The 16,595-nt window shown below is 37.7% G+C and overlaps 1 protein-coding gene across 3 annotated transcripts in view; it reads right to left on the reverse strand.

Annotated features, from left to right (window-relative positions):
- THEMIS (thymocyte selection associated) overlaps nt 1-16,595 on the reverse strand; it is a 199,426-nt gene that overhangs the window by 108,674 nt on the left and 74,157 nt on the right. For all 3 annotated transcript variants that reach the window (XM_070796143.1, XM_070796142.1, XM_019967407.2), the window contains exon 4: nt 1,263-2,311. In XM_070796143.1, the coding sequence (XP_070652244.1) occupies nt 1,263-2,311 (1,049 nt within the window). The remainder of the gene's footprint in view (nt 1-1,262; nt 2,312-16,595) is intronic.

Genomic DNA, 16,595 nt, shown 5'->3' on the forward strand with positions numbered 1-16,595 from the left:
GGTGAGAGGGTGGTGGTAGGGGGATGGGACTTTCTTCTGCTTCCCACTAAAAATGAGAACAGCATTCCATCTCTCACATTTGATTCAGTAATAAAAATATATTAAACAGGAGAAGCCAGACACCCTCCATGTTTAGCAGCCTGTTAATCAACATTATTTGGAAACAGTTTAATTTCAAAATGACTCCTTCAAAATTGATTTTCTGGAAAGGAAACTTCTGCTGGTTTTATCTTTTCCTGAAGATGAGTTTGAAGATCTTTATTGGATTTCCCCAGCAAACAATCAGAATGCAATCTTTGAAATGTAGAAGTAAAAGTATTTCCATACCCACATCCTTGAAGCCTGAGGCTGCTATCATTCCTGAGTATAGAGAATAAACACAGCATCTCTCTTTGTTTTACTAATTGCTTTGTTTCCCCAAGCTGCCAGCTCAACATCTGCCAGGCCAGAATGCACTCTCTCCACACACCAGAGAACTAACCACTGCCGGCCAGATGAAGGACCTGAGCTCCCTGGTGTAGGGGTAAGTGATTTCCAGGCACTCAGCAGGTGGTTTCCAAGAGGCAAAAACTTTCAGAGAAAATGAAGCTGAAACCCCTCCCCTCCCAAAATCTTTAGAGTGGTTATGGAGTTGTTAATTCTATAATGATCTCATACTGTGTGCAGTTTTATTGATTTTGTTTTTCAAAAGAACTGTTAAAGATGACAATTCTCAGACAGGCTGAATGTGGGCAGATGCCCATATTCTCACACAGTTCTGCCAAGACACTTTTGCATCTTTCTGCACATAAAACAAAATGAAGACATGTGTCATAGACGCATGCTACTGGTACCCCACCCCCAGAAGAAGGGGGTTTATTGTGTGCTCATTTCCTGGATGTAATATTAACACAACTCCACCTAGAAAAAAATGAACAGCTCTTCCAAAATAAAAGAGATTTGCTTCTGAAGCACCTTATAAACCATTCCTAATTAACAAAACCCATTGAAACAGCAATTTGGGTCATCATAATCAAGTGCCATCCCTGCTATTTTTAATTCTTAAACTTCTTGTCACATCTACTGGTGAAGCATCAAAATACAAAATGCTATAACAGCTTATGCTCTGTTGATGTTCAATCATTACTGTGCATCAGAAAGGCTCATTTCAAATATGGCATGAAAGGAAGAGAAGTAAGCAAAAACCAGATTCAGAAAAGACTTGAAATAAACTGCCTCCAGGAAAACGCTCAAGAGGAAAAACTGCAAAATCATAGCCTTACCTTGGGAGACTTGGGCAGATTCACTGTCTTTTGTTTTGCTAGGCTTAGTGGAGTTAACTCTATTTTTTCCACTGAGGGATGTTTTGGAGGGCGAGGTGGAGGGTGCAAGAAGGACTTTTCATATCTCCGTATCAGGTAATACTGTTCTTCAGTGATCTCTTCGACCAGAGTACTGACTAGAAATGATCCTGTATCCCCAGAAAAATTATTAACTAACTGAACAGTCATATTCACGCGGCCAACAGGAATTTCCCAGCATTTCTTGGGGTTGGCCAAGTCACTTATGAGGAGATAAGAGTTAGTGATAGATTCCTCCAACTGTAGTCCTGGTATAGCAGCCAAAATGTCTTTTTCAATAAAAAGATCTCTCACAGACACCTTCACATTGAAGGGCAGGCGAAACTGTGCGCAAAGCTCGGAAATCTGGTAGAGTTTCTTATCGTGGATCACCTCTACAAAGCCTCCGTCCATGTACAAAGGGAGCAGTGCTACCTCACGGGAATTTTTGAGGATTTTTTCACAAGCCAGACCATCCATCACTTTTTTAATTCCTTCACAGAGGACTTCAGTTGTCTGTGAGTGATGCACTAGAAACTCATCCCCGACAGAGACAGATGACAGCTCCTCAAAGGGGGAATGAAAGGCTTTGGTAGCCACCACGTGCAGAGGCTCCTTTTCACTCTTTGCTATCTCAAGGTCATAGGCGGTTGGGAACTCTCGAGGTCGCCGCTTGAATTTGCCTTTATAGCTAGTGGGGATCAAGAAGTGTCTTTTAGAGGAATTGCTTCTAATTTCTGAAGCCAAGATCTTTGATGCCTGGCACTTTTTGTGGATCACAATGGTTTTCCCAGGCTGTAAAATGCTTATGGGTAGCTGGTTTCCTTGGGGTGCTTCTATGACTTCAGCTACTATGGGGAACTGTTTATTGGCCATTTCATAAAGATCTTGTGTAGATAACACCTGAAGAAACCAGTTGGCATCATAGCTGTCGGTAATGTCTTTGACTTCAACATCTAAACTGGGGAGGATACGGACTATATCCTTTCGGACTGAAAAAGAAAAGACATTTTTTGCATCAAAATGTTGCTCTGGAGTAGTATTAAAATCACTCCAGGAAATCCAAGGAAGAGGGGAAATATGTATATATGTGGCTGATTCACTTTGCTGTACAGCAGAAATTAACACACCCTTGTAAAGCAACTGTACTCTAATGAAATAAATATTCTAGGGAAATGGCAACCCACTCCAGTACTCTTGCCTGGAAAATCCCATGGATGGAGGAGCCTGGCAGACTTCAGTCCATGGGGTCACAAAGAGTTGGATACAAATGAGTGACTTCACTTCAAAGAAAGTTAAAAAAACTCAGTCCAGGTAACACAAATAAATTTATTCGAAAATCTCAGATGCTTATGATATAACATTGCTTATACATGACTTTCCCTTTTTTATATTTAAAAATGAAATAGACTGTAAATAAAACCAACATCCATAAATCTGCCTAGTTTTAGAAATGGACATTAACTAGTATCTTGGAGCCCTACAAAAGTCACCAAAATCATATCCTCACTTTAACCTAAGAGTAGTCATTCCTCTGATTTTGGTGTTAACTATTCCATTGGGTTTTTTTTTTTTTTTTTTGTAATTTTATCATACATAACATACATGAATGTATGTATATGTGTTTAAACGTATGTGTGTTTTTCCAGAAAATTTATTATATCATTTTAGGTCATGTTTTTGTGGTCCAGATAGCATATGTAAAATCATCTTAGAGGAAAGTTTGGGTATTTTACATAAGATTCTTCCTGCATAAGTCTCAAGACATACATTCTATATACAAAATTCTATCCTATGGGGTATAACTGTTTTGCAAAATCATGGGATATAAAGTACTCAGGATTAATTAATATGTGGAAATGGATACCAAAAGGCAGTCTTTTTCCAACGTGAAAACTATTCCTTTCTTTGCTGTTGCTACCTTAACACCTAGATAGATAAGGAGTAGTACAGAAAGTTACAGTCAAAAGACCACTCAGGAATTCTAGGTTTGCTGGCAGAGTGCTTACCAGTGTATTCTCTGCCAATGTGTCACTGGGAATAATGAATCTCTTTATTTTTCCCAAGAGCCCACTGTCTCAGAAGTCTTTCTTTGAGACTACAGAAAGACTTAAAATATTGCCCTGAAATCATCTGCTCTCCATATACTGTTCCACACAGTATCCTTACGGATGGTCTTGCATCAAAAAAATAAAGTTTTACATTAATATTAAAAGGATTTTATAATGGTTTGTATTTTCTTGAAAATTTCCCAACAGTGTTTTGTAGCCTTTCTATGATCTACCATTGTTTTCCAGTATATCTAGCCACACTTCTGTCAATATTCTTTTTCCCTGTATGCTTTTGTAATTGCATAATTTGGAATATTTGGAAGACAGAATTTTTCTCTTATAAAACATTACCTATATTAATATGTTTTGTATTACTGTTTATGCATCATCTGAAAACTAATTTGTGTCATATTACTTGTACATGCTGCATAAGAGAATTCCTAAAAACACACAGTATGACATTGTATTATTTTATTTTCTTCAACATAAAAAAGAAAAAGAATCAATGGTTGTCTATAAGTTTAAGGTCAGTAAAAACTGCAAAGATTTTCCATTAAAAAAGAAAAGGGGAGAAATGTTAAAAAAAAAAAAGGTTTATCAGTTCATTTTATAAAATTTGGTAAACTCAAACTTTTGAAATTGTTGCCATAGGTTTCCCTGAAACCCAAGGTAATTTTAGAAACTTTAAAATCACACTTATTTCAATTGAAATGAACAGTGTTTAAGAATTATACTAGATGGGTTCATAGACTCACGTCATTTCTCAAGTTGAGGGCACAGCTTGACACTGGTAGAACAGATGCCACTAAGGAGTTTCTGAGGATTCTAAATTGAACATAAAGACCATAATACAAGCTAGATCACAATCTGCATTTGGGCACAATGAGTACGGTGGGGAAAGAACTGTCTTAATACTTTCAGTTCACTTCAGTTCAGTCGCTCAGTCGTGCCCGACTCTTTGCGACCCCATGAATCACAGCACGCCAGGCCTCCCTGTCCATCACCAACTCCCAGAGTTCACTCAAACTTATGTCCATCGAGTTGGTGATGCCATCCAGCCTTCTCATCCTCTGTCTTCCCCTTCTTCTCCTGCCCCCAATCCCTCCCAGCATCAGAGTCTTACTTTAGGATGATTTTATTGCCAGAGAAAGCCTATGGGCCAGGCTACCTAACTTCTGTTCAATTTTTATGTATCCAATTCCTGACCTATATTCAATGCTTCTGTACCAAATCCACTGAAGATATGCTAGCTTATCTGATCCTACTTGTAATACCAGCAGCATTTGACAGAGTAGATTTGACTCTTTGCTATATAATTTTCTCACTTATTTCCTTCTTATAATTCATCTCAACTTTTTTGCTGGTTCCTTCTCCTGTACACACCACCCACTCCCCCCCACCCACACACATACCTTTTAATGTTTCTTGGTTCTGCTCCTTTCTTTGTCCACACTCACACCCACATGATCTTACACAGTCTCACATCTGTCTTTAAGTCTCATCTGTATGCTGATGATTCTCCAATGTGTATCTCTAGCCAAATAATTCTCCTGCACTCCAAATATCTACTTAAGCTCTCCACTTGGATGTCTAAAAGATGTCTCAAAATTAACACGTTTAAACTGAAATTCTGATCTTCCCAACCCAAACCTAATCTATCTGTTGCTCATTCTTCTGAGAAAACTCCTCTCATGCTTTAGGCAGGGTGAGGAGAAAAGTAACCGTTTTGAAATACATCCAGATGATTCACTTCTTAAAAAACAGGCCTGAGCTAAGAAAATCTATTTTGCTACAGCCCAGCCAGCTTGGGTTTTACAGAGTCTAACTGATGTGAGAAGGGAATTACCAAACTCCAGTCCCCAATGACCATTCTATCTCACTAAAGAGATGTGAGGAAAAAAGCTGAGAAACAAGATCAGTAAAAGACTGAGACTTAATTACAGGATTATAGAATGCTTCCGCTCCCCTGCACTTCACCAACCATATCAAGGAGACATATATAACAGCAGAAGATTACAATGGAAAGAATGGCATTTATGACCCTATTTAAGTAGGGGTCTCGAGAAAGACAACAGGGGAAATAATAAGCTAGAACACTATTTAAAATGTTAGTTTCTGACTCCTACAGGTACAGTAACCAACAAACACAGCCTAATTCCTATTTTAAAAGCTCACACTAAGGACCTATTACCTCAATTTCTTTTATCCTATACATCATGCTTAGCTTTCAACAAAAAATTCCAAGGTATGTTAAAAGGCGAACAACAGCCTGCTTACACAATACGAAGCATCAGTACTAGACTCAGATATGGAAGAGATTTTGGAATTATCAGATTGGGCAATTTAAATATAATTACTATACTAAGGGCTCTAATGGAAGAAAATATAAGAAAAGACAGCTAATGTAAGCAAAGAGATGGAAACTCTTGGAAATAACCACAAAGAAATGCTAGAAATTAAAAACACGGGAAAAGAATTAAAGAATACCTTTGATGTGTTCATTAATAAACTATATATGGCTAAGGAAAGAATCAGTGAGTCTGAAGATCTCAATAAAAACTTCTCAAACTGAAAAGAAAAAGAATGAAAAAAACAACTGAGAATTTCAAAGACCAGTAGGACAATTCCAAAGGTGTAATACACACATCAGAGGAATGCCAGAAGGAAAAAAGGAGAGAAAAGGCACAATCATGACATTATAATGGCTGGGAATTTTCCAAAATTAATGAAGTTAGTAAACACAAAACATTGACACCTAAACATATCATATTCAAACTACAGAAAATCAAAGAAAAGAGAAAACAAAGAAGCCAAAAGGAAAAACAAACAAACCATTTGACCTTTGGATGAAAGAAGCTAAGAACTACACTGGACTTCTCTTCAGAAAAGCAGAAAGATAGTAAACAGCATATTAAAGTATTGAAAGAGGCAAAAAATACCAACCTAGAATTTTGTATGTAGAAAAATTAGCCTTCAAAAGTCAAGGTGGAAGAAGATGCTATCTCAAAATATCTCTTTGGTTTAAGGATTATTTTGAGCTAAATGTACTTTAAAAGTAGCAGATTCAAGAACATGCTAATCTCCCCTTTCTTCCTGAAAACAGAAGATTAAAAACTCCATGCTAAAGTTGTCCTCCATACCAGAAGAAAGAAAACATTTTAACAAGGAGTCAAAGCCAAGATAATTCTGAATAAACAGACCTCGTCAAAAGAATTTTTATCTTCCTTTAGCCTCTCCTCATAGTATACTTTTCCACAAAAGTCTCAGTTATTCAACCCAATTTAAAAGCTGCAGGTTTCACCATTTCTTTGGGTCTTCATTTTCTTATGAGGGCTCCCATGTCAAACTTATGCAAATGTGTATGTTTTTCTCCTGTTAATCTAAGATCAGTTTAATCCTCAGCTCCAGCCAAAAAACTCTAAGAGGGTAAAGGTGAAATTTTACCTTCCCTACAAAAGTGAAGGAGAGATAAAGACTTTCTCAGACAAACAAAAATGATAAACTATGTCAACAGTAGACTTGACTTGCAAGGAACATAAAAGAAGTTCTTCAGAGAAAAGAAAATTACTTGTAGACTTTCGGATCGAAGCCATTCTGACTGGCGTGAAATGGTACCTCATTGTGGTTTTGATTTGCATTTCTCTGATAATGAGAGATGTTGAGAATCTTTTCATGTGTTTGTTAGCCATCTGTATGTCTTCTTTGGAGAAATGTCTATTTAGTTCTTTGGCCCATTTTTTGATTGGGTCATTTATTTTTCTGGAATTGAGCTGCAGGAGTTGCTTGTATATTTTTGAGATTAGTTCTTTGTCAGTTGCTTCATTTGCTATTATTTTCTCCCATTCTGAAGGCTGTCTTTTCACCTTGCTTATAGTTTCCTTTGTGGTGCAGAAGCTTTTAAGTTTAACTAGGTCCCATTTGTTTATTTTTGCTTTTATTTCCAATATTCTGGGAGGTGGGTCATAGAGGATCCTGCTGTGATGTATGTCGGAGAGTGTTTTGCCTATGTTCTCCTCTAGCAGTTTTATAGTTTCTGGTCTTACATTTAGATCTTTAATCCATTTTGAGTTTATTTTGGTGTATGGTGTTAGGAAGTGTTCTAGTTTCATTCTTTTACAAGTGGTTGACCAATTTTCCCAGCACCACTGTTAAAGAGATTGTCTTTCCTCCATTGTATATTCTTGCCTCCTTTATCAAAGATAAGGTGTCCATAGGTGTGTGGATTTATCTCTGAGCTTTCTATTTTGTTACAAGCAGTAAATACTGGAGAGGGTGTGGAGAAAAGGGAACCCTCTTACACTGTTGCTGGGAATGCAAACTAGTACAGCCACTATGGAGAACAGTGTGGAGATTCCTTTAAAAAATGAAAATAGAACTGCCTTATGACCCAGCAATCCCACTGCTGGGCATACACACCAAGGAAACCAGAATTGAAAGAGACATGTGTACCCCAATGTTCATCGCAGCACTGTTTATAATAGCCAGGACATGGAAGCAACCTAGATGTCCATCAGCAGATGAATGGATAAGAAAGCTGTGGTACATATACACAATGCAGGATTACTCAGCCATTAAAAAGAATACATTTGAATCAGTTCTAATGAGGTGGATGAAACTGGAGCCTATTATACAGAGCGAAGTAAGCCAGAAAGAAAAACACCAATACAGTATACTAACGCATGTATATGTAATTTAGAAAGATGGTAATGATAACCCTGTATGCGAGACAGCAAAAGAGACACAGATGTATAGAACAGTCTTTTGGACTCTGTGGGAGAGGGAAAGGTGGGGATGATTAGGGAGAATGGCATTGAAACATGTATAATATCATATAAGAAACGAATCGCCAGTCCAGGTTCCATGCAGAATACAGGATGCTTGAGGCTGGTGCAATGGGATGACCCAGAGGGATGGTACAGGGAGGGAGGTGGGAGGGAGGTTCAGGATGGGGAGCACCTGTACACCTGTGGTGGATTCATGTTGATGTACAGCAAAACCAATACAATATTGTAAATTAATTAGCCTCCAATTAAATTAAATAAATTTAAATTAAAAAAAAAGAAAATTACATGTCATAAACTCAGATCTACATGAAGAAAGAAGAGTATTAGAGAAGAAATAAATGAAAGCAAAGTAAAATGTTTTATTTTTCTTATTTTTAATTGATAGAACAGATAACAGTTTGTTCAAAATAAAAACTGCAACAACATATTGGATGATTACGGCACATTGATAATGAAATAAATGACAGCACTGTATAAAGAGACAGGAAAGAGTAAGTGGGCATACTCTGTTATACGTTACCTGCACTTGTCATGAAATGGTATAGTGTTAGTTGAAAGTAGACGTAGATTATACGTGCACATTTCAAACTCTAAGGTAATGACTAAAAATATTTTTGAAGTAAAGCTGATATGCTGAGGAAGAAAGAACATGGAATCATGTAAAAGGCTCAATTAAAACTACAGTAGACAGAAAAAGAGTGGAATAACACATCTAGTTTTTTTGGCTGGGGCCAAAGATAGATATTAGAAAAGATGTGGCCACAACATCAGTCTTTAAGGATGGGGAGAAATTACAAGCCAAGAGAGGATAGGAGAAGGAACACCCTAAGAAAACCACAATTATAGATAAGGAAGCAGACTAAAAGGATATGGTCAGTGATCAACATGTAATCCAGTCTCAGGATTTTAAATGAGAGCAGGGAGTTTGGAGAAGAGACCTGTTGAAAGTCTTATGTTGAAAGACATAAGACTATGTCTGAAGAAGGATCTGTCCCTGGAATATTTGAGGTTAATAATGACCAAATTAAATAGAATTCTGGCAGATTAATTTGACAGTACGTTTGGAAGAGAAGCTGAAATTGATCATTTGTCTATCTCTACTAAGTGCCATGAAGCCCACAGATAGTCACTTTACTGACAACTCACTCCATCTAATTGCTGTTACATCAACTTCAAATTTTATATATTTTACCATTTTGTTAGATAATACATTAAAACAAAATCCTTGTTATTGTTTATAATATTCTCTTTACTCTTGCATGTTTTAAGTTCTCCATTGTTGTTCAGTCACTAAGTTGAGTCCAACTCTTTGTGACCCCATGGACTGCAACACAACAAGCTTCTCTGTCCTTTACTGTTTCCTGGAGTTTGCTCAAATTCATGTCCATTGTGTCAACGATGCCATCCAAGCACCTCACCATGAAGGGATGGGACCAGATGCCATGATCTTCATTTTTTGAATGTTGAGTTTTAAGCCAGCTTTTTCACTCTCCTCTTTCACTTTCAAGAGGCTCTTTAGATCATCTTCACTTTCTGCCATTTCTGCCACGTTCTGTGTATTTGAGGTTATTAATATTTCTCCTGGCAATCTTGATTCTAGATTGTGCTTCATTCAGCCCAGCATTTCACATGATGTACTCTGCATATAAGTTAAATAAGCAGGGTGACAATATACAGCCTTGGCGTACTCCAATTTAGAACAAGTCTGTTGTTCCATGCCCAGTTCTAACTGTTGCTTCTTGACCTGCATACAGATTTCACAGGAGGCATGTAAGGTGGTCTGGTATTCCCATCTCTTGAAGAATTTTCCACAGTTTGTTGTGATCTACACAGTCAAAGGCTTTGGCATAATCAATAAAGCAGAAGTAGATGTTTTTCTGGAATTCCCTGGCTTTTTCTATGATCCAACAGATGTTGGCAATTTGATCTCTGGTTCCTCTGCCTTTTCTAAATCCAGCTTGTACATCTGGAAATTCTCAGTTCATGTATTGCTGAAGCCTAACTCGAAGGATTTTGAGCATTATCTTGGTAGCATGTGAAATGAGTGCAATTGTACAGTAGCTTGAGCATACTTTGGCATTGTCCTTCTTTGGGATTGGAATAAAAACTGACCTTTTTCAATCCTGTGCCTCTTGCTGAGTTTTCCAAATTTGCTGACATATTGAGTGCAACGCTTTAACAGCATCATCTTTTAGGATTTTAAAAGTTCTCCATAGCCAAAAGTTAAAATAATAACATATAGTTTTAAGTTTCCTAGAATTTGGATATGATATACTTAAGTTTTCAAACTGAAATACTTTCATGACAAATTTTATTATATCTAAGTATGTGTCAAGAGAAAGATAAATCAACATTTCTGCTGTTTTTCTTACAAAATAGATGGTTTTATGCTGTTGCAAAATATTTTTTAAAAAATAAGAGGGGAGATATCACATTACAATCTTTATTAGCTTTAGACTACCACTGCTTACATTTGGTATATATAATTCCAGTGTGTGTGTGTGTGTTACATATCTTTAAACAAGCATTTTTAACTTATAACTGGAATGGAAAAATGTAATACTCTCTGTCATCACCAAAAATGAAAATGGTTACAGTGAGGGAGCTAAACTAGAAAATTTCCCAAAAAAGTTATCTTCACAAAAAACTGATAAAGAGATAAGAAGGCACCAACCCAGAGCATGAGAAGCATTCCTGAAAGTGTTTATTACAAATTTTCCAGTTTCAAATTAATCTGAAGTAAAAACAATATATATTCACACAACCTTAATTAACACTTTCCAAATTTTCTTCCTGGGTAAACATGAATTATTGGGTACATTTCTGGTTTTCCAAAGGGAGCTATTAAGAAAAAAACTTCCATTCCATTTTCTCTAAAAAAGGTAGCATTGGTTTCCTCCCTCTGCTTCTGAGTCATTTCATTAAATTCTGTCTTTCTGCTTATTCTTTCAGGGAAAGTCCCTTTTACAGTTAGGGCTAATGTTAATCATAATGTGATGCTTTTCTGCATTACCCACTGCAACAACTCTTTTACCTAAGTACGAATTTGGGGGACTGCACTAAAAATTATCTTTAAAGAGAAAATACAGGTATATATTTAAGCTTGACTAATATTAGACAATATGTGAATCCTTGGACAGCTAATATTCTAGAATACTCTTGGTCTCAACTCAGCATTCAGGGACCCATCCTTTGCAATTAGACCTGAATTAGCAGTACATGGTTAGAAATCTACTGAGACAATCTTATTCAAGTCTGGAAGGCAAGATGGTTGTTTTGACATATTTTTATCTTAAATTTTGTAAATTTTAGCCTGCAGTTTTTCTCAATTTTTAGTTTCTCCTATATTATTATGGTTAAATAGTCCATGTATTTTGGGGAAATTTTCACTTTCTAAGTTTGATTTTTTTGTTGTTGTTATTTACTTTAAGTCTACACTTATATTTCTCTAAAGTCGTTTCATAAATTTTGTCTCCAACTCTCATTTATTCAGTGAATTGGTTGCATTTTTGCATCACAGCCTACTCTTTATTATGCAATGATTATTAGATGCGCTAATAATTTCTGAGCTTGCCTCATTATAGACATTTAAATTAAAATTTGATTTATCATTCATCTATTTGATCTCAATTTCCTTTATATTCTGTGACTTAATTTTTTCCCAATTATTCAGTTTCATTTCAACTTAAGAGAAGCTATACAATGAATTTCCATTTTGTTGGGTGTCCTCCTCTGGTTCTACTTCTGTTTATATTTACAAACAGATATAGTTCCTTTTGGATCACTCTCCAACATTTGTAGCAGGAAAAATATCATCATGACTGCCCTTGAGAAATCTTGCATTTGATATGGCTTTATCTTGTAACACTACTCTGTCTTTTACATTTTCATTTAACTCATAAAAGCTAAGAAAAGTGAAGAGCCATTTTCTTATATTTAATGATACAATTAACATATTTTCTTCATTTGATATGTCAACTTGCCTGGCCTGTTGTAGCCAGTTATTTAATCAAACACTGATCTAGCTGTTGTCATGAAGGTATTTTGTAGATGTGGTTGTCATCCAAATCACTTGACTTTAAATAAAGGATGTTGCTCTCAATATGTGGATAAGCCTCATCCAATCAGCTGAAAAACAAAGGTTTCCCAGAGAAAAAACTCTGCCTCAAGAATGCAGCATAAACTTCTGCCTATGTTTCCAGGGTGCCAGCCTGTCTGATTGACATAGAACTTATTAGCCACTGCCCTCCACCCCATAATTACATTAGCCAAGACCTTAAAATGAATTAAATATTTAAATAGCATATAACTATACATATACATATAATTATATATAATATATAATATTGGTTTATATAAAATTGTATACTGTTTCTCTGGAGAACTCTAACTGATAAAATGTTAATTATTGGTAGTTTAAGAATAAATAAACATAATTATCGGTAGTTTAAGAATAAACACACACACACACACACACACACACACAAATGCAGTAAAAACTGTACTTTCCTCTGCTTGCTGTTTGATGTTTATATTAGTAGTAAGATTTCTGCCTAAAGGAAGACAGTGAAATGGAAGCTGGCTAGAGTATTCATGGGTTTTAGAGATCATGTTATGTCACAATATTTTCATGGACACATCAGGAAAAACATCACTAATAAAAACTGAACTTGTTAAATGACTATGTGTGCATACTAAATTGCTTCAGTCATGTCCAACTCTTTGCGACCCTATGGACTGTAGCTCACCAGACTACTCTATCCATGGGATTTCCCAGGCAAGAATACTTGAGTGGGTTGCCATGCCCTCTTCCAGGGGATCTTCCTCACCCAGGGATTGAATCCATGCTTCTTGAAGCTCCTGAAGTGCAGGCAGATTCTTTACTGCTGAGTCACCTGGGAAGCCTGTTATATGACTATAAAAGGAGAATGAATATTCACTTCATGGCACCAAAGTTAGTATCATTTATAGTTATATAACTGATATATAACTGACACTAACTTTGGTGCCATGAAGTGAATATTCATTCTCCTTAGCTATTAAGTTCATAAATATGTCATTGCAACAAATCAAATCTGGATATGGTACGTGAGAAAATCCTCTTCTACCTAAACAGGATCTTTGTACTGTACAATATACATAGACAGAAACAATTATTTTAGTTGCTTCATTCATTCGTTCAAGTATTTAATTTATTGAATAATAAACATTTACTTTATTGGGGCTTTCCTGGTAGCTCAATGGTAAAGAATCTGCCTGCCCATGCAGGAGATGCAGGAGATGCGGGTTCAATCCCCGGTTGGGAAGATCCACTGAAGGAGGAAGTGGCAACCCACTCCAGTATTCTTGCCTGGGAAATCTCATGGACAGAGGAGCCTGGTGAGCTACAGTCCATGGGGTCGAAAAAGAGTTGGATACGATATAGCAATGAAATAACTATCTCCAGCATTGAGAAGATAAATACATGAGAAATTGAGTAAGAAAGTTTAAAAAATTACTAAAAATTAAAAGACGCTTACTCCTTGGAAGAAAAGTTATAACCAATCTGCTACTGCTGCTGCTAAGTCGCTTCAGTCGTGTCTGACTCTGTGCGACCCCATAGACAACAGCCCACCAGGCTCCTCCTTCCCTGGGATTCTCTAGGCAAGAATACTGGAATGGGTTGCCATTTCCTTCTCCAATGCATGCAAGTGAAAAGTGAAAGTGAAGTCGCTCAGTCGTGTCTGACTCTTATCGACCCCATGGACTGCAGCCCACCAGGCTCCTCCATCCATGGGATTCTCCAGGCAAGAGTACTGGAGTGGGGTGCCATTGCCTAGACAGCATATTAAAAAGCAGAGACAACTTTGTTAACAAAGGTCCATCTAGTCAAGGCTATGGTTTTTCCAGTGGTCATGTATAAATGTGAGAGTTGGACTGTGAAGAAGTCTGAGAGCTGAAGAATTGATGCTTTTGAACTGTGGTGTTGGAGAAGACTCTTGAGAGTCCCTTGGACTGCAAGGAGATCCAACCAGTCCATCCTAAAGGAGATCAGTCCTGGGTGTTCATTGGAGGGATTGATGTTGAAGCTGAAACTCCAATTCTTTGGCCACCTGATGAGAAGAGCTGACTCATTTGAAAAGACCCTGATGCTAGGAAAGATTGAGGGCAGGAGGAGAAGGGGCCGACAGAGGATGAGATGGTTGGATGGCATCACTGACACAATGGACATGGGTTTGGGTGGACTCCAGGAGTTGGTGATGGACAGGGAGGCCTGGCATGCTGAGGTTCATGGGGTCACAAAGAGTCGGACATGACTGAGCGACTGAACTGAACTGAACTCCTTGGAAGGAAAGTTATGACCAACCTGGACAGCATATTAAAAAGCAGAGAAATTACCTTGTCAACAAAGATCTGTCTAGTCAAGGCTATGGTTTTTCCAGTAATCATGTATGGATGGGAGAGTTGGACTATAAAGAAAGCTGAGCGCAGAAGAACTGATACTTGAACATGAGTTGGACATGAGTTTGAGTAGACTCCGGGAGTTGGTGGTGGACAGGGAGGCCTGGCATGCTGCAGTCCATGGGATCACAAAGAGTCGGACACTGAGTGACTGAACTGAACTGATGTACCTAAGGAGTAGACTCCAATGAAAAGTCAATCTTTTGTGCCCCACATGACACTCCAAAGGCTTTTGAATTGATGGCATGCTGCTGCTGCTGCTGCTGCTAAGTCGCTTTAGTTGTGTCTGACTCTGTGCAACCCCATAGCCAACAGCCCACCAAGCTACCCCGTCCCTGGGATTCTCCAGGCAAGAACACTGGAGTGGGTTGCCATTTCCTTCTCCAATGCATGAAAGTGGGAAGTGAAAGTTGAAAGAGAAGTCGCTCAGTCGTGTCCGACTCTTCGTGACCCCATGGACTGCAGCCTACCAGGCTCCTCTGCCCATGGGATTTTCTAGGCAAGAGTACTGGAGTGGGGTGCCAAAGCCTTCTCTGCAATTGATGGCATAAGGCCCCTCTGAAGGTGGAGAAGGTAGAGGACAAAAGAAGGGGATTATGTGAAGGTTTGAAGCTTGATTAAATCCAGATCTTCAATTCTAATTTGGGGAAGGTGGCTTGACAACCCCTCCAACCTCTCTCACTGCAGCAAACAGTACAGAGTCCCAGTATCTGGAAAGTGAGCATAGGTGAGCAGTGAAGTGTGGGACTGAAAGCAAAAAAGAGAAGTATCAATCTCTGAGGGAACGGTGAAACCCTCAGCAACTACCCCACTCAATTACAATAGTTTCATAAGCCCCACACGGTATCAAGAACATTCTTTTCAGATGAAACTGAACAAGTCCTGGAGGAAAGACTCACAGGATCTGAATTTAAGGAATTCTCCAAAGAAAAAGCCAAAAAAATTTAAACTTTAAATTCAAAGCAAAGAGCTTGTATATAAACAGTACCTCACTTGTAAATTAAATTAAATTTTTATCTCACATGCAAATAGGAACAAATGGCAAATAATTACTAAGCATTTGAGAAAAAACACTTAACAAGAATGACAGACTAGGAAAAAAAAAAAGAATGACAGACTAAAACTAAGAAAAGACTGGAAGAGGCAGATAAAATGCAAGGAAATGCAGAAAACTTTAAGAAATAGTATTTTCTCAGTGAGATAAGATATTGCGTCCTTAAAACAAGAATATGGTAACAGTTAAAAAATGATGTAAGAAATAACTCTTAGAAATTAAAAATATGACAGCTGAGATTAAAAATTCATTAAAACAGTTGGAAATGTAGTTAAGAAATGTTCCCTGAAGGTAAACCAAAGACAAAAAACACAAAGAAAATAGTTCTACATCGGTATGGGAGCTTCAACATGAGATTAGAAGTTACAGAATGAAACAATAGAAAAAATAGTTGAAAGGCAATTACCAGAGAATTTATCCCAGAAATGAAGCACTTGAATTTCCAACTTGAAAACTTCCCTCACAATGAAAGAACAGACCTACCACAAAGTCCACTGCTGTGCAGTTTCTGAACACTATGGATAATCTCTCAAAGGCAAAACTGGAAGGTAGATGATAAGGGAGCAAAGCTTTCAAAATTCTGAGAAGTAGTTTTCAACTGGGAATTCTAGAAATAATCAAACTATCCATCTTATTTGAGTGTAAAATAAAGATATTTTCAAACAAGCAGGTCTTGTAATCAACTAATTAATATCCTCTGCACCTTTCTTTGGAGAAGGCAATGGCACTCCACTCCAGTACTCTTGCCTGGAAAATCCCATGGACGGAGGAGCCTGGAAGGCTGCAGTCCATGGGGTCGCTGAGGGTCAGACACGACTGAGCGACTTCGCTTTCACTTTTCATTTTCATGCATTGGAGAAGGAAATGGCAACCCACTCCAGTGTTCTTGCCTGGAGAATCCCAGGGACAGGGGAGCCTGGTGGGCTGCCGTCTATGGGGTCGCGCA

The sequence above is a fragment of the Bos indicus genome, chromosome 9, assembly GCF_029378745.1.
Source record: "Bos indicus isolate NIAB-ARS_2022 breed Sahiwal x Tharparkar chromosome 9, NIAB-ARS_B.indTharparkar_mat_pri_1.0, whole genome shotgun sequence".
NCBI classification, from domain to species: Eukaryota; Metazoa; Chordata; class Mammalia; order Artiodactyla; family Bovidae; genus Bos; species Bos indicus.